General features: G+C 48.3%; 1 protein-coding gene across 2 annotated transcripts in view; it reads right to left on the reverse strand.

Annotated features, from left to right (window-relative positions):
- LOC112981013 (syntaxin-binding protein 4-like) overlaps positions 1-26,479 on the reverse strand; it is a 56,708-nt gene that overhangs the window by 22,488 nt on the left and 7,741 nt on the right. The window contains exons 1-5 of one of the 2 annotated variants that reach the window (XM_064520459.1): positions 19,756-19,823; positions 17,133-17,206; positions 10,276-10,371; positions 9,428-9,497; positions 7,922-7,996 (exon numbers count right to left, since the gene is read on the reverse strand). In XM_064520459.1, the coding sequence (XP_064376529.1) occupies positions 7,922-7,996; positions 9,428-9,497; positions 10,276-10,371; positions 17,133-17,206; positions 19,756-19,802 (362 nt within the window). In that variant the 5' untranslated portion in view covers positions 19,803-19,823. Of the gene's footprint in view, positions 1-7,921; positions 7,997-9,427; positions 9,498-10,275; positions 10,372-17,132; positions 17,207-19,755; positions 19,824-26,479 lie in introns of those variants that run through there. The other variant, XM_064520458.1, reaches the window with a different exon arrangement.

Genomic DNA, 26,479 nt, shown 5'->3' on the forward strand with positions numbered 1-26,479 from the left:
AGAGACGACAGCACCTCTAATGGCTTTGACATACTAACCAAGTTTATGGGCCAGATTCTCTCCTGCAGCATGGAGCAGACAAATTTCTCTTCCTAAGGACAGCCTCCCTGCGATTTCAAGGGCTTGTTAAGGTCAATAGGAATCCTGCACTGCCATGAGGTTGACTCTGATGGGCTGGAACTTGTGTACTCACCAGGGACAGTTCCCTGACCCAGGCGAGCTGCCTCTTGAAACAGCCCTTCTCAGCCCCTCTTGCCCCTGCTACCCCTGCATGCCTTCTGCAGCAGGAAGAGGCACACAAGAGTTCCAGCCCATCGTAGGTACCTTGCCCTGCCACGGGGTTGATTATTGATCCCCTGAGAAGTTAGCTCAGTGCTCAAACGCTTCCAGATTGAGTTTCACGACCTTATTACTGCCCAGACTTGCCGAGCCCCCAGTGAGCTGTAAATACCTGCACACAAGAGGTACAGTGCTTCATGACCTTCCTTGTGCCAAATGAAATACATTGAGTTCTTAAACTGTTAAGAACCCCTATTAACCATATTTTACCAGCTCCTGCATCATTTCTGTAATCCTTCTTTGGGCTGCCATGAGACTCTTGCGCCCATTTTGAACAGCAGGCTCGGCGGGGGGATGCCATGTTCTCCTATCAGCCTCACCCAGCTGTGCACGGACTTGTGGTCCCTCCTTTGCTCATCCATGCTCTTCCATGCCGGCCTCCTTAGCAGATGAGGCTCCCAGGAGAGCACTTCTTCCATGCCTGGGTATTCCTCTCCCTCCATAACCCAAACACTTCCTGACACATTCAGCCACCTTTGGCAGAGAGAAGGGCCTCAAGGAGGACCAACTCCTTACCGGCGTTGTTAAATAAGCAGCCAGGCAGGGGAGGGAGACCGTAAAAGTGTTGCTTCTGCTGCAGTGGTAACACTAGCTGTTCACTTTTAAGACATGAGGGAATCCACGTGGGAAAAGTGCCCTCTTTGTGCTACAGCCACAACAAAAGCCTAGTTAGGAGCGGCAAGCTCTCACGCGTGATGGGCAGTCAACCTCGAGACATAAATCTGGAGGAGACCAGACATGGCAGAGTTTCCTCCCGAGGAGGCTGCTCTTGCACTGTTAGCACACAGCCAGATGTTACGTATTACCAGCTAGATGAGAGTCAACAATATTAAATGGCGGATGAATCATCAGCTCTTTCGGTTCCTGCTGGAAACGCTCTCAGTAATTTGTGTCTTCCCATTAACAACCAGCTCATTAAGAAACGTCAAAAAGGAATGTTTGCCTTATCTAATATTGCTATCAAATATATGCCTTATTCATCCCACTTAATGCTAATTTTACATCCAAGTATCACACGATACTTACTGGAATGCCTTGGCGAGGCCAAATACTTTGCATCAACACTGTTGTCGTTATCAACTAAACCCAAGACCTTAAATAAAGAGAATTTCTTTATTCAGGCACCTCACCTTCTACAAAGCTATTCCAACTAGCTCTATTCCAACTAGCTCTATTCCAACTAGCACTTTCATAGTTTTAGACACCAAAGCTATTTGTAAAAAGCACTGGGTAAGTGGAAGAACAACATACAAAGATCCAGTAGAAATAGTACAGCTGCTTCCTGTCCTCTGGTTTCCTTGGTTTAAGCATCTTAACAGATTTTTTCCAATATTCCAGTAAAACTTTTATCTTTATAGAGGTTTTTTAGAATCCCATTTCAGTGGTAACATGCACTGACGGACCTATCCCTCCATGACCTCTTGTAATGAGAGGTCTCATTTGCTGGAATTTGATTAGCAGTATGAGCTAATATACTATTTCCAGTGATTACCTAGCCATCAGCAGCTGGGTTGTTGTTTTGGGCTGGGCATTATTTTGGTCCTCTGTTGTTGCATGTTTCTCAGATGATAATTCAACAGAGCAGGGAAAAGGTTACAAACTAAAAACAATGCGATTAAAAAAAAAACTCAGTAAATGGAAATGCAACTAATCAAGCAGCTCTTATGTTCTTTATACAATGCAAATCCAACCACCAGTCAGAGCTGTCGAGCTATTTGTTGTAAACAAGGGTAAGTATGATTTGGGCATTCTTTGTTATTGTTTGCTTCATGTCGTTAAGTTCATCCACAAAGCAAAAAAGTATTTATTGTTATTTGCTCAGGAGCCTGGACAAAGAGCTTTGAGCCTACAGGTGCTTTGCAAACCGTCCAGCCCATCCTTTTGGTACAGGGCTGGTGTGACCAACCGGCAAGTCACAAACAACCACCTTGGCCGAATTGGGGCTCGCAGTATTGACCAACAAAGCAGGAGCCAAGGACAAAATACATGACTAATTTGAAGTACGTGTTATCCCAGCAGCAAGCAGCACAATTTCTTGCATGAACCTCCCAAGAATCAATTTTGTCCTCAGCATCATGTTTGCAGGAATTTTTAAATGGGAAGATATTACCCAAACATTACTGATTAATGAACGACCCTGGAGGAATGCTAACAAACCTTTCATTATGCTTTCAGATGCTAAAAGACTTCAGAAGTCTTCTCTAATATTTAAAGTGTGACCTTATTAAAATATCCCAAATTGTCAGGTCTCTGAGGGACTGGACGCTCAACTTCATTGCAAAAAATTTTTGTTATAAGTGGAAAATATTGTTATAGGTGGAAAGCGGATTTTAACAACCACTTCTCCAGCTATTTTTCATTAAGATACAGAAATTTAAGGGTCTGGAGGATCTCTGTGGCAGAGCTCCGATTTGCTCCAGCTAGACCCGTGGAGCGGAGGCAGAGTTTGCCAGCAGCAGCCAGCTGTGGGCTGACTTTGCCACAGATTAAGCAGCAGGGGGTCAATCTTTCTGCAGAACACTGTTGTTTTATCTCATAATACCTTTTTGGCCCACCCTTTCGTTCTGGGGCCAGCAAAGGGCGAATCCCACAGAGGTTATGTGGGAGCACAGCGTCTGGGAACCTCAGCCTCCGCACTGCAGATGGGGGAGAAAGAGCAGTCTGGGACACCGGATAAATTAATAGCTGGTTTCAGTAAACAAAACCTGCAGGTCAGCGGGAGCTGTCAACCCCAAGCACTGCAAGCCGCCTGCAAACAGCAGTCATCCCAGAAGCCGATTCTCTCACACCCAGCACCCTCAGCTGCAGCGTTCCTGCCTCTCCCGGGTAGGTCTCCACCCGAGACACCGCAGCTCCGTGCCCGGAGCCTGACCCCGGCTCTGGCAGCAGAACCGCCTGGGGACAGGGCTGCACTCACCTGGCAGTCAGAGCTGGCTCATGCCCCGCTGCCACCGAGCAGTACCTCAGGCCGTACCGGGGTCCGGGCTTTTGGACATGCCTAGGAAGCAGTGACCAGCTGCACATCTCAGCTGCTGTTCGAAAGGATACACGTTTTTCCTCAAAGAGCAGCTTGGGGCCCTGGAAGACCTGAGGCTTGCAGGATTCCGCCCCAGCACAAGCCTCAGTTTAGTACTAAGTGCTCAGACGCACAGTCAAGTGACTGAAGCTAGCTCCTAGGTATTGCCTGAGCCACCGCCACTGTCACACGGGTGGAGGGTGATTCAGCACTGTCTGGCTCACAGTAAAAAGGGACCATCTGGCATTTGCACCAGGCTAAGTGTGACCTTCAGTAACAGCCTCTCTGCTGCTCCTGGATACTGATTAACAGGGGTGGCTTTAGCAGGCGTGAGTCCTCCCTGCCCACTTGCCAAAACTGGAGAAGAAAAAGGGGGGGAGAGGTTAGAAAAGTAATGTGCGAATGCAAGATCTAACACAAAGAGAGCAACGCGTCCCTGGCACACCTTCAGGTCTGTCCTCCCCGGTCACTCACAAAGTACGAAACCCGCTCACTCCGCCGTCCTCGGCAAGTGTCCGAGAACGCACGAGCCGCAGAACGGAGATCACAGATTTAGTACTGAAACCAAAACAAGAAATAACTCCAAACCACGGCCTTGCAAATGGTTAACTTTGAAAGGCCACACTGGGAAATCTGGAAATACAGCGAAACCCCGTCCCTTGGCAGGAACCCGGGGAGGTTGTATCGATGTCAGTCAGTCACCTGCGTCGTGATGCTAGAGATGCATTTTGTAATGAATGCCGAGTGAAAGAAAGCAGCTTTATTTGCTGTTTCCTGGATTTTATAGTTGTGGTTGGATGTACGTATGTGTAATTTGGAAATTGCTCAGGGTAAAAAGTGCAGTGCATTTACATGAAAGCAGACTACTTTCCTTATTTCTTCTGAGGCAGGCCTTATTACTATAACAATACTTTTTCACCAGGTGACCATGCATACCATACGCAGAGATGCACTGCATTAGCATTTTATCCTGCGTGTACAAGGAGGTACAGCACAAACAGGCTTTCCCACAATGATAAACCTGAAAGACTAGGATGATACCTATGCAACTAACAGAAACAAGGAACTATTGCAGCTTGCAGGCTAAGAACAAATAAACAATAATTACACACATGCAGTAATTTTATCCTCATTAGCTGGAGATGAGCACAGACAAAATCAGATCCAAACATCTTCCAAATCTGGCATGCTAAGCTCTAAATATGAATTTTCTGCTTTAAACCCTAGCATTATTGTAGTTCTCTGCAGCATGTCTGATGTGACAAGCCGAAAGCATGCATCTTATACACTCTGGGACTAAGTTCCATTAACAGCACAGGCAATTTGGGCCTGTAATTAACTTCAGGAACAAATAATAGCATTTGTAAGTCAAATTCACCCAAGGGCAGCCAAAACAGAATGCTACTCAACTGAGTCACTGGGAAAACTGGCAAGCGGGTTGAATGTTCTTTCAAATCCAGAGCCGCCACATTTCGCCCTGCAGAGCACCTGATATCACAGCTACATGTTCTGGATTCATGAAGAAAATTTACATGCGAATATCTGCAAGTAGACAGTGACTTATGGGTCTCCTAGTGCGATTCCTTGGCTTGCAAGTCACGCGAGCTACCTTGCTAGACAGCATGAAGGTACAAGACTGCTCTCGCTTCATTCGAATTAATGGGGCAGCAGCTCCAAGGATATCACTCCCATTACTGACATTCTCTGAGAAGTCAGAAGAGAGGAAGATAATTGTGCCACGTCTGCCATGGCAACAGCTTCCTGCAGGGTCCCTCCATACGAGCGCCGTGCTGACACTAAGGCCTGGGCTCAGAGGAAGGCATCCTGAGAAGACCAGCTTCTCACTCCACCCATTTGAAGGTGACAAGACGGCACAGCCAACGCCAATTTGTTTGGACTGCCAATAGAATAGTCCTGCCTTGCTTCTTATTCACATCAGGGCAATTTTAGGCTGAGAGGGCAGTGCAAAAGGCCTTAGTGTACATGAGAATCGGGCCCTCCTCATTGTCCTGCAGCTGGCCAAGTCCATTCTCATTTAAGACCCAGACAAGAAAGTGCCGCTGGCCACAGCTACATCCGTGTCAGTGGGCATTCCTGACACTCCCAGGGACAGAGGGCTGTCTGCTTGGCTGAGCTCGAGGACATTGCTAAAAGATAATATGGAATCAAAAAAATAAAGACAAAACTAAGAAAAAAAGTAGAAAGCAGAAAGATCCTTCCCCCTCTTCCATAGCTCTTAATCCAGGAGATATGTATTTGCGTATTAAACATTTTGTGAGATGATTATGTAAGTGAAATCTCTGCAAATCTTTAAAAATATATTAAACTGATTACTTCCCCACTCTCCTTCCGAGTAACCTTTTGCAGATTTAGCAGATAAGCAATAACAAATGGAAGCCAAATAAATTGTTTAAAGTTTAGCCGCCCTCCCTGCCTCCAGCCTATCTATTTACAACGATCTGTATCTCATGGTGATTGGAGGCTCTGCTGACAGATGCACGAAGGCGCTGGAGCTGCAGACAAAGCCACGCACGCATATACTCTAAGAAACATCTGCTGCAATTTAAGATATTAAGAGGCATGTTGAGATGCCTGAAAAGCTTGGAACAGATAAACCCAGTAAAGGCAGAAAGCCTGCTTTGGGGGCACTGGCTGAGAAACAAAATGTTTCCACAAGGAATATGGGCAAGTCCTGCTTCTGATCAGCCCATGTGGGGGTTTCTAGGGAGCTGCTCAGAAAAGGAAATCCAACCCCCTGTGGCGGCACAGCCCCGCACGGCAGACAGTGCGGGAAGCCCGCTATTCCCCCCCGCCAACGCAAGGAAAACTGTTCACTAAAGGGAAAACCACAGTGACCTGTGCAAGTTCTCAGACCAAAACGGCCAAATTCCCAATCTCAAATTGGATGATTAACCACTTCACTCAGTGCTTCCTCAGCAGCTGACTCAGGAACTCGCAGGTTACTGTAATAACTTGAGATGCTTATTTTTACTTGAAGAGCAGAGTAGAACTAGCTAAAACCATTAATGCAAGATACTTCTTCCAACAGACTATAACTGCATCAAAGTTAGCCTTATCCCGTTCACTTTAGTGCTCTCACTGTTTCACCAAGGCAATAACATGCCATAGCCATTGATGGATAATGAATAAAACCGTCATCTCCAATCCTAAGGGGTGTGGGAATACTGAACAAACGATTGTCTGATCTTAAGCCACCCACGTTCAGTACGAACCTCTGTCCCACCAGCCGCTGCAGGCCCCTGTGCCAGCCCTGAGTTGCAAGCCGCCCCGACAGCGCAGTGCCCGCTGGTCTGGCGTTCTGGCATACAGCTGATTTTCCCTTTGCAGCTTGTTCTGTCTCTGCTTATCAGGAAGCAGCCACCAAACCAAGCCCCGTTGCCTCTCGTGGCTGGAAGCCACTAGCTTTTGCAGTCATTTTGCACATGGGCTCCATGCGATGAGCAGTTTTGTTCTGGATTTCTCACTTAGCATATGCTCAGTCTCAGACCCTGGCTGCCTGCCCACAACTGCACTCTGCCTTAACCCACCATTGTCAGTGGTTCCTGGAGCACCTTCCAGACGTGTATTTTTATTCAGAAGGGACAGGATGCTCCAGTACGTTGCATCAGATACCTCAGAAGACGTAAGGTGAATACAGTTAAAGGATCTCACTAATCCCACAGCTTGGTTTCTATAACCCTGCCCTGTCTTCTGATACTCTTATTGTCTCATACTCAGCTTAAATCTAGCCAGGAGAGAACTGAACTCTTTCCTTCTCCTTTCAAATTCTCCAACTGTCTCTAGAAAAAGCAAGATTTTCCAGGGAGCAGCTGGTGGAGAGGTTTCAGGGAGAATCTGACCTTCTTCTCTGGGAGAGAGGAATTCTGTGGGGAAGGTACCACTATTTCTAAAGCCCTTCTTAGGCCTTGAATTTGGAAACACATCCAGGTGAAAGACCACCTTAGCATAATGCATCTAACTGGAAAGGAAAGGGATGATCCTGTTGTCCCTGTACGTCCTGATCCAAATCACTCTGCAGGATGTGATAAACCATAGGCACAGTGAGGAAGGGGCCTCCCCACTGCCCGTGACGGACCAGCCAGGGGTGATGCTAGTGCTGTCTTGGTGCGGCCTGGGGACAGCTCTCATGCTGTGGCTAAAGAAATGCCTGTGAAAATCTGTTCAGTGCCTGCATCCTCCACGGACCTGATGAGCTGGCTGGGTTGTGAGCAAGGTCTGCAGCTGGGAGACAGTGACTTTGTTTCTGTTCCCGTTACGACTTCAAAATGTTTCCACTGCTTTAGAGTTAATGAAGGCCTTTGGCCATCTTCTTTACAGGCTTCGATTTGGTTTGCGTGAACTGCAGTTCCTAAGCGTTGGTAGTGGAAATGGAGGCTGGGAACTGAACAAGAATAGCATCTATGCACACCAAGAGAAGAGAGGGCACGCGGCTCTAACACAGCCACAGCCAGAGAGAGGACGAGCCTGGTTAGTTTAATGGCAGTCCAGCTACAATTGGTGCCAACAAGTCCCACGACTCCCCTCAAGTGTACGACACCACCTCACCTGGCATCATCGTCTCGGGCTATGAGAAGGCGCATGTGGCTGGTGGCAGACGCTGTTCTGAGGATATCCACAGCCCTGCAAGATGACAGACAAGAAGACAGGCAAGACGATGACTGTAACATTTCAACGCTGGGTTACAGCAACGCACCACCAAGCTCGTTCATCGGCACGTCAACGCTCACATCAAACTTGGCAGTGAGCCGCGTCCTGGGCAAACCCTAAACAGCAGTCAAACGACTTTTTTTAGGGAGAGGCCTCTGGTAGACAGAATATCTGTGAAGCAGCCTTGATTTTCTTGCCTGGCAGCAGGGTCGGAGGGAAGCTGAGTCACTGCCTGACTTTCCCACTTCTACACTAACTTAGAAGCTCCCGATAATAAAGCAAAGCAAGAACATGTTCGTGCCAGCAGGCAAATACCTCCCAGCACACCTCCTCCCTTTGGAAGGCTCCTTCTCAGAGACATCCACTGCTTCCTGGTTCAAAATACACGTATCCCAGCTGGAGGCAGAGGCAAAGCACTGGAGGTCCACCGGCCAGGCAGAGCATCCCCGCACCACACAGCCCCTGTAGCTGCAGAAATGTAATAGGGAACATCCTCCATCGAAAAAGCAGGTTCTAGGGATGTGGGAGCAGAAGCTCCTTGTGCTGCTTTCTAAAGATCCACCCAGCTGTGGCAGCTAAAGAGTGACATGCAGAGGTGTGAGGCAACCAGTGGTTCAGCACAATATTTAAAGGAAAACCGGTGCCCCCAAAGTGTGGTGCTCATCTGGGTCGGTTAATTATATTCTTGGCACTGAGGCAAGGGGCTGGATTGCAGCTCTGGAGGGAATCCCCCGAGCGCAGCACCATTGCCGGGCTTATGCATGGGCTAATCCCTTGTGTGGCTGTGAGCAGAGGGGCTTGCTGGGAAACAGCAGCAGATGGAGCGGGGGTGCCATAAGCACGAGGGGAAGCGCTATAGCACTCCTCTACAGCAGTTCAGGGCTGCGGTGTGGCCCCTGATGAGACATTAAACACTACTGCAAAGTCAAGCAGATTGCAGAAATACTCCAGTGGATGCCCAGAACTGAAAAGCACAGAGACGACATACAGCATGAAGTCCCCTCCCTACCCCAACACAGTGCTGGACTGGAACAACAACACAGTTGTGTGTGATGTCTACATGTTCTTACAGCACTGAGCACGGAAAGCTAAAAGATATTGAGAAGATGACTATTTCTGCAAGGAAAACTGAGGCTGGATTCAGCCAGCATTCCAGCCAGCATGAATTTCTCATAATACAGTCTGGGTTCCCTGCTCTATTTTTCTATAGAAACTTTTCATTCTGTAATAGTCCCATAACACAGCTGACCCTTGGGAACAACGCTGGATGCAGAAACCCTTTGTTTACATTAGGGCATGGACAAAGCAATGCACTGGCGCTCTTCATGCAACCTGCAGCTAAAACCACTTCACAGAATTATACAAAACCAACAGGAATGCCAAGTCTCCGTTTGGATATGGTACCTCTCACTTGTGACTCCAATTAGGGAATCTCCATTGACCTCCAGGATCTGGTCTCCTGGTTGCAGGCGACCTAGGAAAGAAAACTAATGGATAGAAACTGCAGAAGATACAGCTAGAAGGGACTTGGAGAGGTTGGGAAGTCCCTCCCTTTACCCAAAGAGAGGATGAAATATGCATACGTCATTCCTGAGAGATGCTTATCCAACCTGTTTTTCAAGACGTCCACAGATGAAGTTTCTACAGCCTCTCTAAACAATGTGTCATTGTCACAGTGCTTCCTATGCTGTAGGAAGGTATGAAAGCAAATACAAAAAATGCAGTAAAGCTTTCACTTGATTTAATTTTTGAGGTCAGGTAGAAAATCCATGAGTTTCACCTCCACCTGTTCTGGATTTATTTTTATTAGATGAACAAGTGATGTTGTAACATTTGAAAAATCTTTTTGGCTTAAGGTATAAAAGGTCAGCTCTGCAGACCCTTGCCTAATACCGACTTATCTGAAGAAGTTCAGAATGAAATCAATGGTGCAGGCCAGATCAGCATTTGCAAAAGGATCTCAGGTCATTTTCAGGCTACGTACAATTAAAGACACTTGGGAAAAGAGAGGTATCATAAGATGATGAGAGTTTTCTGAAGCATGGATGTATCTTGGTTTAAGCATAATGAAATGATCATCTAAATGCCCCAGAATCCAGATGGAAGGCTGCTGTCAGACATTACAATGACTCCCCACTGCCAGAAAATCTAGGAGGAAATGTCTCAAATGTCCAGTAACACAATGTATAAAATAAGTACACTATCTTTTGGCTTTTGTCAAGCTGCGATATTCCCCACCATGTTCAACTCACCATCAGCATAAGCAACACCTCCTGGTAGGATCCTCTTGACATAAACTCCATATTCTTCTCCTGTGTGCTCCTTGATACCACCAATCACCTTAATACCTACAGAGAGAGAAATTACCCTGTCACACACAGGCATGAACAAGCACAGTTTCCATGGGAGAGTGCTATTCTGGGCCATCTCAGAGGGAAGCGACCTCCCACACGGTTCCAAGACATCGCAACAACAGTGTGTGACGGCAGTCTCTGACGTCTCCTCTTTTTATCCCACAGATTTTGCAAAGCACAGAAGCACAACTGAGGAATGTACACTTGGGACAGCATTACCTCCTCGTGTTTTCAAGCGTACTGAGTAAACTGCAAAAAGGTGATTGCAGACATTTACTCAAGCACGACCATCAGAATCGCTAATGTGACTTAACTCTTATTAGCTTCTTTCAGACATAACTAGTTCTTGAATCTCCGACTTGTTTTTGCAAATGTTTGTGGGATATCCTGCATATCATCTGCACTACACAACAGCGACAACACACTCACATCTGAAAGGAGCTCTGGCAGTGAGTGAGCAGCGGAAACAACGGGATGTGGCCAGTCACGTAATATAAAGTCTAAAAGCATCAAAAAGCATCTGTTCAAAATAACGACGCTAGAGAGTTTTCAAGAAATGTATAGGCAAGGAAAGTGCACCTTCCATCAACCAGAAAACGCATCATCTGCAGTGAAGTCGGTCACCGACAGGGAAGAATTCAGCTCAGTCGCTGGCTGTGGCTGGTTCAGCCTGTGCTCGTGTCTCTGATGAAACCCATGAAGTCTTGTCACAGGAAACATTACTGCGGACCAGAGTATTTCCGGAGAGCCAGGATGCAGCGGTCTCTGGTGCTCTGCTCCTGACAGACCCTACACTGCCACAGGACAGCTGGGCTCTGTCACACCATCCACCGAAAGTGGTGCCTGAGACGCACCAAAACCTCCAAAGCAACGTGCGTCCGCGTAATGCTACATTAGCCTTTTCAGCCAGACTCTCTCTCTCATCACAACAACACGTAAATACAGCAAGTTTCTCTCCAGTAAACTTGAAGTAGCCACAGTCCCTCAGTGCACAGGTCGAGAGCAGGGATGAGCAACTGACGCTTTGAGGCATCTTTGCTAGGGGCTACCAGCACCGCACATTCACCGCTCCAAACGCTCCAGCTCTCCACAGCTGACGGGCCTGCAGCACACTCCTCCTCTCGTGGCAGTGCAGAATTACATAAGCTGTCTGGCAGGAAAAGGCTGAAGAGACTTACTTGTCAGGGGCTCATTAAATCCTGCTTCCATGATCCGGGCTGTGGACAGCAGGATTAAAAAGCCTGGCTTTAATTAACAAATCTTCCCAGAGACCCGCTGATCAGCCATTTTGCTGTTCTGAACACGAGGCGAGAATGAGGGCACCCTGAGGACAAGTGGCACCATAGAAAGCAGTAGATCCACTTCCAGCACTCTCTACTTCAGGCCAGATAACCTTCTCCTCTGACAGCTCCCTTGAACTTTTAAATCACTGAATATCTTCACAGGACACTGGAAGTATGGGTAGTGACCTTAGTGTCATGCTAAGGAGGCAGAAATGGTGCTTCTGAAGGCCCCACAGAGGCTCAGCAACATCATTCCCACCAGAGTGAATTCTCTGATGGTCTATAAAAAAACCACAGGCCAGCTGTGTGTCCAGATGTACTCAGATGTCTGACTTGTCCCTTCACCTGTGACACTTCTGACCTCTAGGGGAAGGAGTCAGTCTCTCAAGGCACCACCCATTAAAATTGGGATTAAAACCAGATTGCCATAATTTTTTCATTTCATTCATGTACACACCAACCCATCACTTCTCCCAAACACAAAAGCCCAACACCACTCCAGTGATGGTATTGCATTCCTGGCTGGGCTTGGAGCATCAAAATGTTGTACAACAGCAACATTCTTCGCCACTGCAGTCTTAGAAATTCCACTGACATTTGAAGCACTGCCCAGGAGAGGTGCCTCTTCAAGCCATTGCAAACTGAATTCTCACGCCCTAGTTTGGGACTAATGGAGCACATGACTGTCACTGTGCCCTTAGGCAGGAGTAGAGATGATGAACCACTGGTAGTGGCATATTCCCAATCCAATATCATGTCAAGCAGGCCTTTGTCAGTGTCACCAGTAATGAATTCAAATGAATTCATTGCAGATTATCTGGCACAGCACAGAGGTTATTTTAATGGCTCACCACTTTTTTTTTTTAAAAGCTAAAACGGACTACTGTAAAAGTCACAAGAAATAACAGAAATTGCATTGTGCAGAACACTAAGAACTGGCTGGATGATGTGACTGGAGACAGGACACGTGGTAACCAGGAGTGCCTGAACATCTGAACACCTTGAGCTTCACTGAGCAGGACTGGCCTGGCACATCTGGCAGGTTAGGTACCTTTGGGCTCCAGAGGATGATAGATGTTGCATCCCCACTAGCACCTGAAGGCAGACGAAACTTCCTAGGAGTGACAGAAGCTAAAACAAACTCAGTCCACTCATCATGGGCGATACTCAGCTATAAACCCTCTCAGCTAGTTTTTGGCAGTACCTGGCAGTGGACTCCTGACAGAGCTGGAGTGGCTGGGGATGGACTTTACACCACAAGCAGACGTGAGATACGTTCACATAAGTCATCCCTGAAGAGAGCTACCTGGATGAGAAACCCTGTGGAGCAGACACGGAGACTGGGGACACGTTTAAGAAGCTCCTGGCAAGGGGACACTCCAACTCTAGAGACAGGGATCTCACAGAGGCAAAGTCACAGCGCTTCCTGAGGGGAGGGAGGACACTAAAAGCTATACTTAAGCCAACGTGATGACTCAAAAAGGAGTTATACATCTTTCTCCGCACCAGTACCTAAAGTAATTAGAAATGATAAAATGCATGAGACATCAGGTAAGATTTGCATCTCAAAATAACTGCAACTATGATATCACATACCAAGGCAATGAGGCCTGTTTGTGACAGAGGGTGGCTTCTGCAGGCTCCTCTGTCTAGGTATCAAAAGCAGTAATGACTCATTTCCCTTTTGTGTCCACAAATCAATTGTAATAATGGCTTAATATAGCTGAAGTATCTACAAATCCTCCTTTATCCCCAACTATGTCAGTAGAAAATCCGATCTTGTTATTAAAATCAGTGATTACTCACAGCATTACTCCGAGACGCACTCAAACTTTGACAGGGCAAAACTGACTTTGAACTCCCTTGTCGGCAAACAAACCCGCCCTCTGCCTCCCTCTCCTGCCTCCCACCCGCACGGATCTGGCAGCAGAGCCGGGAACCCGCAGCACCGCGAACCGCCTGCCCCTCCGCTGGAGCTTTCCACCGGGGATCCCCACGAGGACCTGGGAGAGGAGGAAGGAGCCATCCAATTCAAGGCCTCATCCAGACACGGGACATCCTCTTAACTGTGCCACCGAATCTGAGTCATCAAATTCTAGCATTGCTCAAGCCACAAGATTTCTAATCTCAAACATTTTACGACAGTAAAAAAAACACTAGTTCTGCGTGGCTCAGAAGTCTACTTCTCTGCAGAGTTTTTCTCTGGTTATTGTTTGGAGCTTTGAGAGTTTGTGGTAGCATTCATGGGAGGTTTTTGTATTTTATAAACACTTATTTCAACCAAGTTTGTATTTGGGACACAGTTTAGGTAAATAACAGCTCTAATTATCACAGCATCAAAGTCCCACCATAATGCTTATTAAGTCACACTTAGGACCAGATAATCTAGCCTATTTTGGATCTCTCCTTTTAATCTTTCTTTTCTGGCAAGGGTCCTGGAGTTGATGCTGATGTCTCCAGAAGTTTCTCTTTTGCAGGATAAAGGTTAACAGGGGAATTCTAGGTTGGACTGTAGTTTAGACTGACCGACACAGAGTTTGCATGAAATTCTTAATGATCCTTTAAATTTTTTTTCCCAAGACCCTTGAGCCACACTGGTGCACTTAATCCTGCTCCCACTAATGCCACTGTCACAGTTATCAACTTCTCAGGCCTATAATCTCACCTGCGCTTGGATCTCCATGCGGCTCTACATACCACAGGTCAAGGGGCATTCTGGCTAATCTGCTTGTTTAGCCTAACTGTAATCATCTCCGGTGGCTTTGAGGATGCTTGGCATCCAAGCAACAGATACGTGGCATGGTCCAGAGCCTTGGGACTAGGAGCAAGATCCAAAAGCCTCCTATTCCCAGCTCTGCCTCCCAATACAGTACTGCTGACATTATTGCATTTTGGGGCTGCCTTCCCCATGCAAACTGAAGACCACAGTGGTCCCTCAGCTTTGTAAACACTTCTCAGGAAAGTGCTAGAGCAGAGCAGAGTTGATGCTCGTTTTCGGTCTGACTAGATCATGCGTTCAGTGAAGAGTGGTTCTCACCTGCTGTGGGTTTGTGTCCCAGCGCTGGCTCCATCAGCACTGTGCGCGGCTGTGCCTTGCTCCTCTCAGCACTCCCGCTTTGCGTCTAAGCTAGCAACGTTCAATTACATTTCCCTTAATCCCTCTGTTGATCTTACAGTCCCTGCCAGGTTTTTCTGTCTGGACAGAGGGACAGATTGCAGGCGAATCACTCTGCCCTGCTCTAGGATGAAGGTCAAGATAATGGGATCTCAGTGTTCCTGAGAAATACTTCTTCATCAGCACTTCCCTTTGAGGGCTATTCTTTAATTCAAAGTTCAGGTGTTTGGAGCTGCCAGGTAACCTCTTTGAACTTCTGCTGAGGTGCACATGTGGGTTTCCATTTAAAGCCACAGAGTAACAGACCTGGGGCCAAATGCTGACCTGCCATGCCGGCATGGAGTGGACTGGTTCGACTTTAAAGAAACTATGCTGGAGTAACACCAGGATCTGAAGGCAAGAAGCTAGCAGCAAACAGGCTCACAGGTTCAAAGGTTCACAGAGGCTTCTTTTTTCCAGAACATACTGTGAGCACTGCAGGACCAGCTAAAATCTGTGGCAGACATGGAGCTTCTGCGTCTCTGTGCTAGGCTCCGAGTAGAGAAGGATGATTTCTGGAGGACTACTGTTTATTTTGGATCTTTCATGTCTCATAAGAGTACTAAGAAAGCTGATGATGGCAATAGAAAAGCCATATCGTTACAGCATACTACAGCATGTTGCAATATCTTGCAAAGCCCTTCCCTGCTTCTGGCCACAGAGTGGTGGAAAGAAGGAACATTGGGACCCAGCAAGGCGGCTCTCAATGGGATGCATCACCTGTGCGTCTCTAAATTGCAGCCTTCAGCAACATCCTTGTCAGACTTCTGTCTCTCTTCCTTTAACGAGCTAATCTAATCAGCTAAAATCCCACCAACTCAACCAAATCTACCTCTGGAGATTAGAATACCATATTCACTGAGCAAAGAACTTACTCTGAACTCCCATATACCTCATGAATAAAATACAGGGGGAGAGATCCTACCAAAGCCATTCTTCTGCAGCAGAAATCCTAGTTACCCAGTCCAAGAGCTGGAAACAGTCAATAATTAACAATGTTCTTAGTTCTCAGGAAACCTAAACCCTAATGAATGTGAGAGCTTGTTTCTCTGATGAGTTTAAGTACTCAGAATTAGCAGTTCCCGAATAGTCATCCAAGGACCAGTCACCTTGCCAACTGGTCCTCAGCTGCTCTCCTGCACTATCATCTATATTTGCAATTTTAATTTATTGATGAGATGCAGGGTGGACCCTGAGAAACCCTGAGTGCAGGGAGTGGCTCATGCGCTACGCAGTTCTGGAGCAGCTGTTGTGGAGGATCTCAGTTTTGGCAAAGGCTATGAAAGAGCATCTCTATTTATACTGCTGGAAATAGAGAGGTCAAATGAGATAATACACTGGATCCTTTTGGCCCTAAGTTTATGGATCTATTACTATTTCTCCCATTCTGATGGTTATGACCATCTTATTTTTCTCTTTAATGTGTAGAGCACTCTGAAAGGAAGCCTGACTCACTGTGTTCCTACTCTTACTTGTGGGCAAAACTTTCCAGACCGATTTTGTTTGCTCTAATACACCCAAGTCCACAGGAGAGCCATGACGCGCTGGTTCCAGCCAGCAGGAATTGCCTGCTGAAGGGGTGCCGCAGGCAGGAAACCTGCCTCTGGAGCACAGCAGGAGCCCTGGGCACCCGGCTCCTGGGATACTCCTTTGGGAAGGGCTTGGGATTCTCTTGAGGGGATTTTCTTTTTTTAGAAAAGTACAAAAGACTGGAAAATTCTGAAAAGACTTTTTCACCTAATTTATTAAAATTCCTTGAGAGGAAATAAACAGGAATCTGTGGTTAACTCTAAACTGGCCCATTTTATGCCAGCTCAGGTGCCACCCATATGGCACTTAGGTGTCACACAATGTCACTTACAGCCATGCTGCTCTGGACAGCTCAGGTTGGTATTCGCATTGGTCAGCCTGGCGGCACTTCTTGGCTGGTATCACTCTGAAACTGCGGCAGTGGGAGGAATACCCAGGCACAGTGCCCAGCACAGGGGTGGCTTTCCTTTCCACCTCCCCTAGGACCTTCCAGCTCCCAGAAATCCTGCTCAAGGAAAGGGCCATCTTGCACTGAGCTCTTGTGCAGCTCTAGGCGCTGCAACTGCTTGTAGTAAACAGAATTAATCAGGACTTTGACCTTATTTTAACCTCCTTGCCGTGAAAGTTGACATCGGAGGCTTGACCGGCAGGCAGGCACAAGCAGCAATACTTCCGCGAGAAGTCAGACTTCAAACAGGGAGATGAAATCAGGTGCTGGAGATCTGGGGGGGTTGTTCCAGTTTCCCCAGTGCACTGGGATGCCTCTTGCCTAAAGGGGCACTACTCACCCAGCCCATTCGCACAGTCGTAGAAATCAAAGCAATGCACGGCTCGATCCATTCCATACGGTCCCATGAGTGTCCTGGGAGAGAGAGGAGACACGTCTTTCATAGGCTAAAATAGAGATGTACACACATACACAAAAACCGAACACGCACACAAGCACTCCCTTCCCTTCTCTCCAGGCTTTGAAGGACACAGCCCCACATAAGCCCATGCTGACAAAAAGCACCTCCCCCCCAGCTCCGTCCCCCAAATTTACACAAGTCAATGAGAAATATGTGCAGAGATGGGCATCATCTCCACCCAGCAAATCTGATGGACCTGTCTGTGATCCGTTACCCCGGATTAATGGGGCTGGACAGCTGTCTGGCTCCATGTAAATGAGATCAGAGCTCGAACCAATATTCCAAGAATAAGCCAGTTTCACAATCTGCAATGAAGAAAACGGGTGAGAGTCCATTTCCAAGGTTTTGTAACACATGCAAGATGCATGACAAGGAGAAACAGACTATTTGTCTGCATCTCCATTTCTCTAGCAGAGGTGCTGGAAAAAATGGGATGTAAGTTTTGCGTCAAGTCTTGTCAGACTAAGAGCAGAAGATTTTCATTGCAGGCCAAGGCTGGCAGAATAGGAGCTTAAACCTTAGTCTCCTCCATGCCAAGTTAGTATCTGAACCACTGCATGCTAGTCTCCCTAAACACTCTGATGGGTGTTGGGAAAACAGGCTTGGCTTTAGGGAGGTGTCATGTGTTACCCAAACCACGCGTTACTTAAAGACACTGATCCACTCTGCCCCAGCTGGGCACTCTCAACTCCAGTCCTGGGACTATCCGCAGTTCCCATGTAAACGCGTCTCCAGAAAATTCCTAAAACATCTTGTCAGGTCAAGAACTTGTCCCGTGGTGCCTCAAGCCTCCCTACACTGTGTGAGAATGAGTAAGGATCTAGATTTCCTGAACAGATACAGTGTCACACGGACACCCAGCGATGCGGCCCGCAGACGTTGACGCTGCCCTGGCTGTGCAGTGCCCCAGCGAGGAGGGAGAAAAACTCCCTCCCCAAGACCGCTTCCCTGCCAGGCCCTTTGGAAGGCATCTGGAGTGGAAGCAGCTTCACACAAGCAAACAGCTCCAGCACTGGACTTCAGAAACTCCTACCGTTAATTTAGTTTTGGAAAGAAGATCAGAGGCTGCAGATTGGATTGCTGTTAGCTATTACCTTATTTTCTTACTTTCTAAATTTAATTTAGAAAAAGACCCACTCATTCAAGACACAGCTTCTCCTCTCCTCAAAACCTGTCAGATCACCCTGGAAGGATCAGTGGTCTTTAACCTGACAAACCCAGAGTCAGGTGAGCAAGGGGACACAGCAGTGTTCTCCTAAAACACTCCCATTTCCAAATATTTAACTCGCAGGAGGAAAGGAGAGTTTCTGAATCAATAGCAGAACCCAAATCTTCACTGGACTCAGCTGAGGAGGGAGAAAGCCATGGGACACGACGTGCTCATCTAAATCTAACAGGTCACAAGAGAGGAATAAACCTCAGGGACATGTCTTTGAATAAAGCACACCTGAGATACTTCAAAACATCCAACCATTCTACAAAGACAGATTTGACAGGAAGCTCCCTCTCCTCATTACAAATAAAATTCCTTAACGCTCTTACAATGTTTCACACATTCAAGAAATTTGACAAAGAACTAGCCAAATCATCTGCTGTCAGAAAATGAGAGTTTCGGTAGTTCCCAGGAAGCTAGGCCAGTCTCTAAAGCTTGGACCCAGACCAATTAAATAAACTGAAGCAACTGTGCAGGCTTTTCAGAATATTTTGGATAAATACCTGAGCAAACTCCCTCATGAATAAACAGGAAAATTCAAACCATGCTGCAATGTAACAGTAGGACAGCTTGTTAAAACTGATGCCTACCTGATACGATCAAATTTTATTCTGAATATGATGCACAAACATTAGAGCAGAAGCACAAATGAGCTTTCCTAACGTTAGGGATACAAAACCCCCCAACCACAGGGGGTGACCACGGGGTGAAGGTGCAGAGAAGGACCGCTGTTTGCTCCTAGGAGGAAACAGCCTTTAGCCATTCCCAAGGAGAATTCAAGGAAGCTTCATTTCTAAGTGACCATCTTCTAAACACCTATCACCTCACCTTGGAAATTCAGAAACAGGAGAGGGTCTTCACAGGAGACAAAAATCAAATAAAACAGCATGATATGCAGAGCATTCATCCCATTTCTGCATCATTCCTACTTAAAAACCCGGTCCCCTTTTCTTCATGGGGGGAGATACAAAACCAAAAGATCCTGCATGTGCCAGGGAGACTTCATGCATGGGGTAAGGCACATCTCTGCTGCTGGAAAGTGATGCTTCCTCTGATTTTTCAGCTTGTTTCATTCTCTCAGCTCTTTTTGCTGCATGCAAATAACCCCTGCCAAGCACAGCCCTCTCCTGAGGAAACCCCAGCAAAGCCCCCTTCGCTTTCCACCTGGGAGGCAGCTCCAGCCCGCGCTGCAGCGGCTGCTACGAGACCCGGCACCGGGAGCCGTCTGAGGGCTCCTTCCCTCTTCCAGGCGGCCCCTGGCACCCGCCTTCCACTGCTCCGAGGCGTTACCTGCTGATGATGACGGCTCCCTTGTAAAGGACAGAGACGGCGGGCATCTTGCTGGCGGAGTCGTGCGGCGGCAGCCCAGCCCTGCCGGACTCGAGCCACTCTGATTTGGCAGGAATCCGTTAAAGCGATGAAAAAGGGGAGGGGAGGGGTCACATGGTCTTCCCGTATGCATGTTAATTCCACCCAACATTAACACAGATCAGCTAAAAACATCTCCAACTTTAGATTAAAGCTTACGCAAGCCAAACAAAGCCAACGCGGCCTATTGCAAGTGCCTCCCTGAGCGGGCAGGGGAGAGATCTCTGTTCGAACCCAGCTCCCCCCCCCCAGCAGGGCTGGCACGCACAGCTGGAACAACGGGATGATTATTTTCACACGTTATTGCTCATCGTTGGGAATATCCCCTCCGGGGACGACAGGCAGTGTTCCGCGTAGGACATGTGCTCTCATCACCCCTAAAGGCTTAAAATCTGCAGTAAAGCCTTGGAAGTAATAACAGACTGTAGCACTTAGGATCTTTTTTTTTTTTTTTAACATCTTCTCCAGCCCACAGCGTTTCCTCCTTAATACAAAGTGAGTTCAGCTGTTCTAATATCTGTTAGGGGGTCAGAAGTGTGGTGTGCCCTTAAACAGCCTCCTTCATCCGGCTATCTCACGGCACATCACCCTGCCAGAGAAGCAGCACAGCCCCTGTTTTACAGAACATGGAAACTGAGGCAGACAGAGATTATCCAAGGTTGTACAGTGAGCAGAGAGAGCTGGAACAACTGATTTTGGGCACTGTGTGAAGAGAAACTCCCACAAAAACGTGCCTCTCCAGAGCCAGAGAGGGCAGGGGAGACAGGAGGGCGCAGGTCCTGCATCTCCCTACGGTGGCAGCTCTGGTGGACAGCTAAGGCCCCGTAAGGTCCCCGTAGCAGGCTGCGAACTCTATCAGGATTGTCCTTCTCACTGTTCACGGCTTCCGTGCGCAGGCTCTGGGCCAGGCATCATTCGTTGTACATCAGCATAGATCAGCTGGTGATCTGATACAGACACAGCTGTTTATAACTGCAGACCATTTGCCAAATATTTGCTTGTACTCGATGCTGTTGGATATTACTTTTCCTGTTAATGAACAATTAGTTTTATTAGCCAGAACTTTCCCAATGGCCACATGAAATTGTGCTGTGTGAATTCTAGGTACTTTAAAAACAATGAAAAGTATGAAAGGTTTTCTTTTAATTGTCTCTTTAAGTGATTTCCATTTGGGAGCATTTTGATGAAATATTAAAAAGCAGAACGGACTCTTTAGGTCAAAGCTCTCCTAAAAATGAATTAATCTGGTTGCAAGATCAAAATCTGGATAAATAATGCCCAACTAGACATCAAATGTAGAAGCATCTAACAGTACGTATTTGCTTATTGCAGTAATTGCTCTACATCTGCATAAAGGCTTTAGCTTAAGGGATGGGGAAATAAATGAGACTAAGCATGAGGTGTTTTTCTTGGTGCCATTTCCCAGTCCACTGGACGCCTGTACCCCTCCCTGCAGAGGGCCCACGAGCCTCGCAGAAGCAGTCATCCTCACAGCAACCCCCCCCAAGAGGGAAATGCAGTTTCCCTCCCCTCTTGCAGATGGGAACGAGGACACAGAGGAGCTAGAGTGAAACTCCACTAAGGCAGCAAGGGCTTCTGCCTTCCCTGCTGTTTGAGGGCCCACCTTCACGCCACCTTCACAGAGGATCTGAGTGCCCAGCTACCTGGGGGTCTCACCCTAACTACTAGATCAAGGTTACCAAGAAAGCGTTGTAGCAGGCTAGACACAAGAATTCAACTCCCCCGTAGATGCTATAACCCTTCGTCCTGGCCCATTCCCCTTTAACGAAGAGCTGGCCCATGCCAGGGCATAACTCCCTTAAAAACATTCTCCTCAGGCAGCAGGAATCAGAGCGGTGCCCAGCTCAGGCAGGCCTGCTTCAGCAGCTCACTTGTAAACGGGTATTTGAACAGAGCCAGACCTTCCATTCTGCTGCTGGTTACACTAACGATCGTACTGCAAATCCTCTAATGCACTAACGAGCCTTCCGGTCACCAGATGGGAATATTGCCATCTCACCACTACAGCTCATTACATGACTTGTTTCACACAGCCTTGGGAGGTCCTTTGGGACTCGGCTAATAAAATAATTCACAGAATGAACCCTTTGACTCATAGGCCAGAACCTCAGCTGGGATAAGTCAACTCTGCTAAGTCAACTCTGCTGAAGTCAAGGGATGGTACAAATGCTGGAGGCAAGTTCTGCAGGAATAGGTAACCTCTCCAACCAACACCGGCTTCAGAAGGGTCATGGGGGAGTTTGGTGGTGTCAGGCCACTCTGCCCCAAAATGGGCAGACAAGCAGGAGAATTCTCCTCCCTTGCAATTCAGCAATGGTCATCCATCACAGGTTTTGTCTTGGGAAAACTTTCGTGCTGAACATCAAGCAGGCACATGTGTGTTTGGGGGTCTTGTTTTGGGGCTGACAGTGTTTTACACTGTTAAATAAATGGGTGAGTGAAAGGAGTATGAATTAAGCATGAACTAACACCACAGGGCTGGACAGCCTATAAACATGTACTTAACATTTCCACCTTTTATTTCACTGCTATAAAATGAATTTTAGCAAAGCTTATGTTTTCTATGTAAAAGTCCCTTTTTCCTTGAAAAAATATTTTTAAAGTGTTGAATCGAAATAGTCAGCTTTACTTAATATTATGTAAAAGCAGGCAGGAATGACGCTACAAGCAGAATCAAAACAAGGCTTACAGTAGCACCACAGGACAAGAAGTGCTGATAGCAAAATACAGCACAGATCAGACATGTTTCCAACACATTTTTCTAAGAGATCATGAAGGTGAAAGTGAGGAAAGAAATGAGAAGCGGTGGGGAGAAGCACAGAAAGGGACGGGTTACGTCCCGGTGACTGTGCCTGTTATAGCTGTACTCTTCCCCCATCCTACTGCCAGTCAGCAGAACTGCCTCGTCCTGCCAGGAAGCAAGGACGTAGCACAGGCTGTTACTCCGAGTTAACAGTATGTTGCACACACCTTCCTGCCTCCTCTCAGAAGCACCTGAAAGTTTCATCTGGAGTTATCCGCCTGGTCCACATTGCTCACGGCTAAGTGATGGGTAGGAGGTATTGCACCTTCTCCAAAACAAACTTTGACCTCTGCCAGAAGAAAGCAGGCAGACAAGCTGGTCTAATCTCAAGTGGAAAGTTATATGTTTCTAGGTTTCTGAAAGAAGATCAGGGAAGAGGATGACTGCAACAAGCACGACGAACAGGAAAGTACTCTCTCGTCATACATGTCTCCTCTAGCCATTCCTACCTAGACTACGAGCAAGCAGTGCTGGGAACAACTGGCCTACAGTAGATGTAGGACTTGGATTTAGTATCATTGGAAGTCCGGACACTGCATGATCAACACGGGAGGAGAGAGCTGTCCAGCGGAGAATTAAAAATCATGCGGGAAGACATTGCTCAAGACTGGTCTTTGCAAAATATACTTTTACTTGAAACTGAGGGGTGCATTGAGGCCAAACAACCCTTTCCAGCCTGCCTGCTAAGGTAGAATGACCTCTGCATTGTGTTAAGGCCATACAAGCAAATAAATAGAGCCATTGGTCTTAACAGTTTCATCCCCAATGTCAAGGCTAAAACCCAGAAGACAATCTTGCCATGTGTCAGCTTTCAGAACCAACTGATGGGAAAGACCTAGAGATCTAGAAAACTTGCCTAGCCCAAGCTGCTTCAAAGCCACACAGAGACAAGGATCTAGGTCTTCCACACTATCATTAGTCCTTTTGCCACCGCTCATTCCAACTCCTTTGGCAGAGGTCATGCCTACTTAAAGCCACCTAGTCTGAAACTAGCACATGAGACATCTGCGTTGCTTCAAAAAGATGTCTGTCTGCTGAAAGGGCAGCCAGGAAAATAGATTCCACTAAGAAAGAGCAGCTTATGTTTCTGTGCCAGAGCAGGGCTGTTTGCCCCAGGATGCGCACAGCCTCTAGACTTTCAGCAGCTGATCATTTCTAAACTTGGACTTTGATGGTGTTAGTTTTAAGTACCTTCTTGAATGCCTGCAAGCTCTACGAGAGGGATGCTCTCCTGTGCTTCTCTCCACCCTGAGTTTTCTGGCAGCACATTTCAAATTTTAAAGTCCTCTTGGATTTTCTCTTAAGTACCAATTACATAATCCTTCCTGCTTCTAGGCAAGCAGTGCACTATGTTCACGGAGATCCTGCCTCAAGACTCTTTACCCTTCATTTCCTAGGGCAGGCAATTTTAGCTTTCCTACTTTTGAAAGCACAGCCAGGATCTGCAAGATCTATAAAGTTATGGTAGGGATGCAACAAAATTGGTGAGAATTTCTTTTCTAGCTAGTAGAAAGTCAGTAGCAGATGTTGCAACTCTCTGCTAAGTTATTATCCAAGTCTCCTATAAATATTAGCCAAAGAACTTTCTGGGAATACCCAGAAGCAGCATATGGGCACTGCAATCTTTAAGCTGTCCCCGGGTAAGAATCTCTTCTATATTCCCTCCTTTGTTTCTGTCTTCTGCCTCCTTTCTTCCCTGCTTCTCAGGAAAGAGCAGCATGAACATCAAAAGCATGTGCAAGACGGCCACTGATTCATGCTGTTAGATCAAGGAGGCAAGAAAGGCTAAAGGAAAAGAGGCAGTGCTTGGTTGTACCTTCATGCCACAGATGCTTCCTCGGGTCTTGCAGACAGATACACACTGCTTTCAGTGCTGGCTGGTTGTAAGATAGGGAATCACAAGACTTGTGATGAAAAAAGGTCACAGAACAAGAGAAAACTCTAAAATCACAAGGGCAGGAATGAAAGTGAGCATGATGAGATAAAAAGTGAAGAGATGCATCGCTGGCAGAAATACATGACAAGATGAGAGAGCCAAGGGAAAGGGCCAAGTACGAGGATGTGAACGCTCTCAGCTCTGCCAGCAAACCAAGAGGAAGCTTCAGCCATGCAGTGGTTTGCTTTGCCCCGTGCCAGCCACTTACCCGGGCAGCCAGGCATGACCACCCTCTCCGGGACAGCATCTGTACCTGCCTGGAGCCAGCCCACGCCACGCTCCCTCGCTGCCCCTGCCTCCTCTCGCCCTCCAGACCTTCAGGGCAGCACCTGGGCAGTGCCGGCACGGCGCCAGGGAGAGCGCAGCACCGTGCGCAGGCGCCTGGCCTTTCCCAGCACGCGGGACTCCCCGGGTACATGGCCCTTTGTCGGCACCAACGCTCTGACCCTAAGTCCCGAGCACATCCCACCTCCGGCCCGGCCGGTCCTCCATGGTGCAACCCCCTTGGGGCCGCCACGAGGCCCTCGGAGGGGGGCTTCGACCCCCCTCGCCTGACCCTGACCCTACCACAGCCTCCCGTGGCACGCATCTCCCCTGGGCTCCTCACGGCTCCCCGGGGACAGGCTGCTTACTGCATGAACAGCTCCATCCCGCTTCCCCCAGGGGCGAGGGGCAGCGCCCGCATCCCTCCCTGGCGGGGACGGCAAGGCAGCCGGAGCAGGTCCGTGCAGGCGGGCGTCACGGCAGCGGCAGAGCCTGCCCAGAGCCGCCGCGGGCAGCTCAGCCCCGCGGGCCCGGCAGCAGGAGCCGGCCCCTGGCAGGGCACCCCGCCACGGCCCCGCTCCCAGCTCCCGCCGACTGCGCCAGGCCCGGCGGGAGCAAGGGCTGCCCGGGCAGACGCCTGGAGGAGACGGGCACGGCGCCCGGACGGGCGCTTGCTCAACAGAGATCCAACGCTTGTTTCATGGCAAAACATGAGTGTGGGCTGAACAGGCGTTTGCTCCCCATTAGTGAACAGAAAATGCAGCTGTGTGGTTTACAGGATCCATTTCAAAGCACTGATTTTTTTTTAAATAAACCACCTACTCTAAAGCAAAGCAACAAGTGCAAACGGTCCGTGTTGTCACAACATAGCCCACACCATTTTCATAAATATCACCCGTGGAGCGATTTCAAACGAGCTCATAAAATCATGGATGTTCACAGACAAGCCCGAACAGAAGAGGGAACAAAAACACGTTGCCGAAATTACCGGTGGAGATAGACGTGCCTGGTCTCTCCGGCTGCAGACGCAGCTCGCCGGTGACCCCGGGACACAGCGCGGGAAAGCGAAGGGGGCAGCGGGCCGCCCACGCCGCAAAGCGCTCGTGCACAGCCCCACGGAGCTGTTCGGAAGTCAGACAGGCGGCAAAGCAAAAACGCCAGAGCCTGTACAGATCATGCCATGCGGCATCTAACACCCCCCAGCGCAGCGTGCCCTCCCCAGTCACCATAGCTACCGCCGTCCGCATCATGCGCTCCCTAATCCCCCAGCCGCACCGCAGGGGTGTTAGCAGATTAGCTGGCACCGGCACCGCAAGCAGGATGAGTTTCCTTGAGCCCAGGATCCCTGCGTTTAACCGGCTGGGCGCTTGGAGTGACCTCTGCAGAGGTCCCCTTGCTCTCGCAGGGGACGGCGGTTCCTGGCCCCGCTTTGCAGCGCTGGGGTTGGGCCTGCAGCGCTCCCTGCTCGCCGTTCGCTCCGTTCCCGTGCCAGGCTGCAGGAAGGCAGTCACCGAGGGGTGGCCAGGCCGCGCTGCAGCCGTGCCAGGGCAGGGGGGACCCTGCTTCTGCAGGGCTGGGGTACAGCAGAGATCAGCTCTTCCAGGGGTAAATAGCCTCGAGTC

Source organism: Dromaius novaehollandiae, chromosome 14, assembly GCF_036370855.1.
Source record: "Dromaius novaehollandiae isolate bDroNov1 chromosome 14, bDroNov1.hap1, whole genome shotgun sequence".
NCBI classification, from domain to species: domain Eukaryota; kingdom Metazoa; phylum Chordata; class Aves; order Casuariiformes; family Dromaiidae; genus Dromaius; species Dromaius novaehollandiae.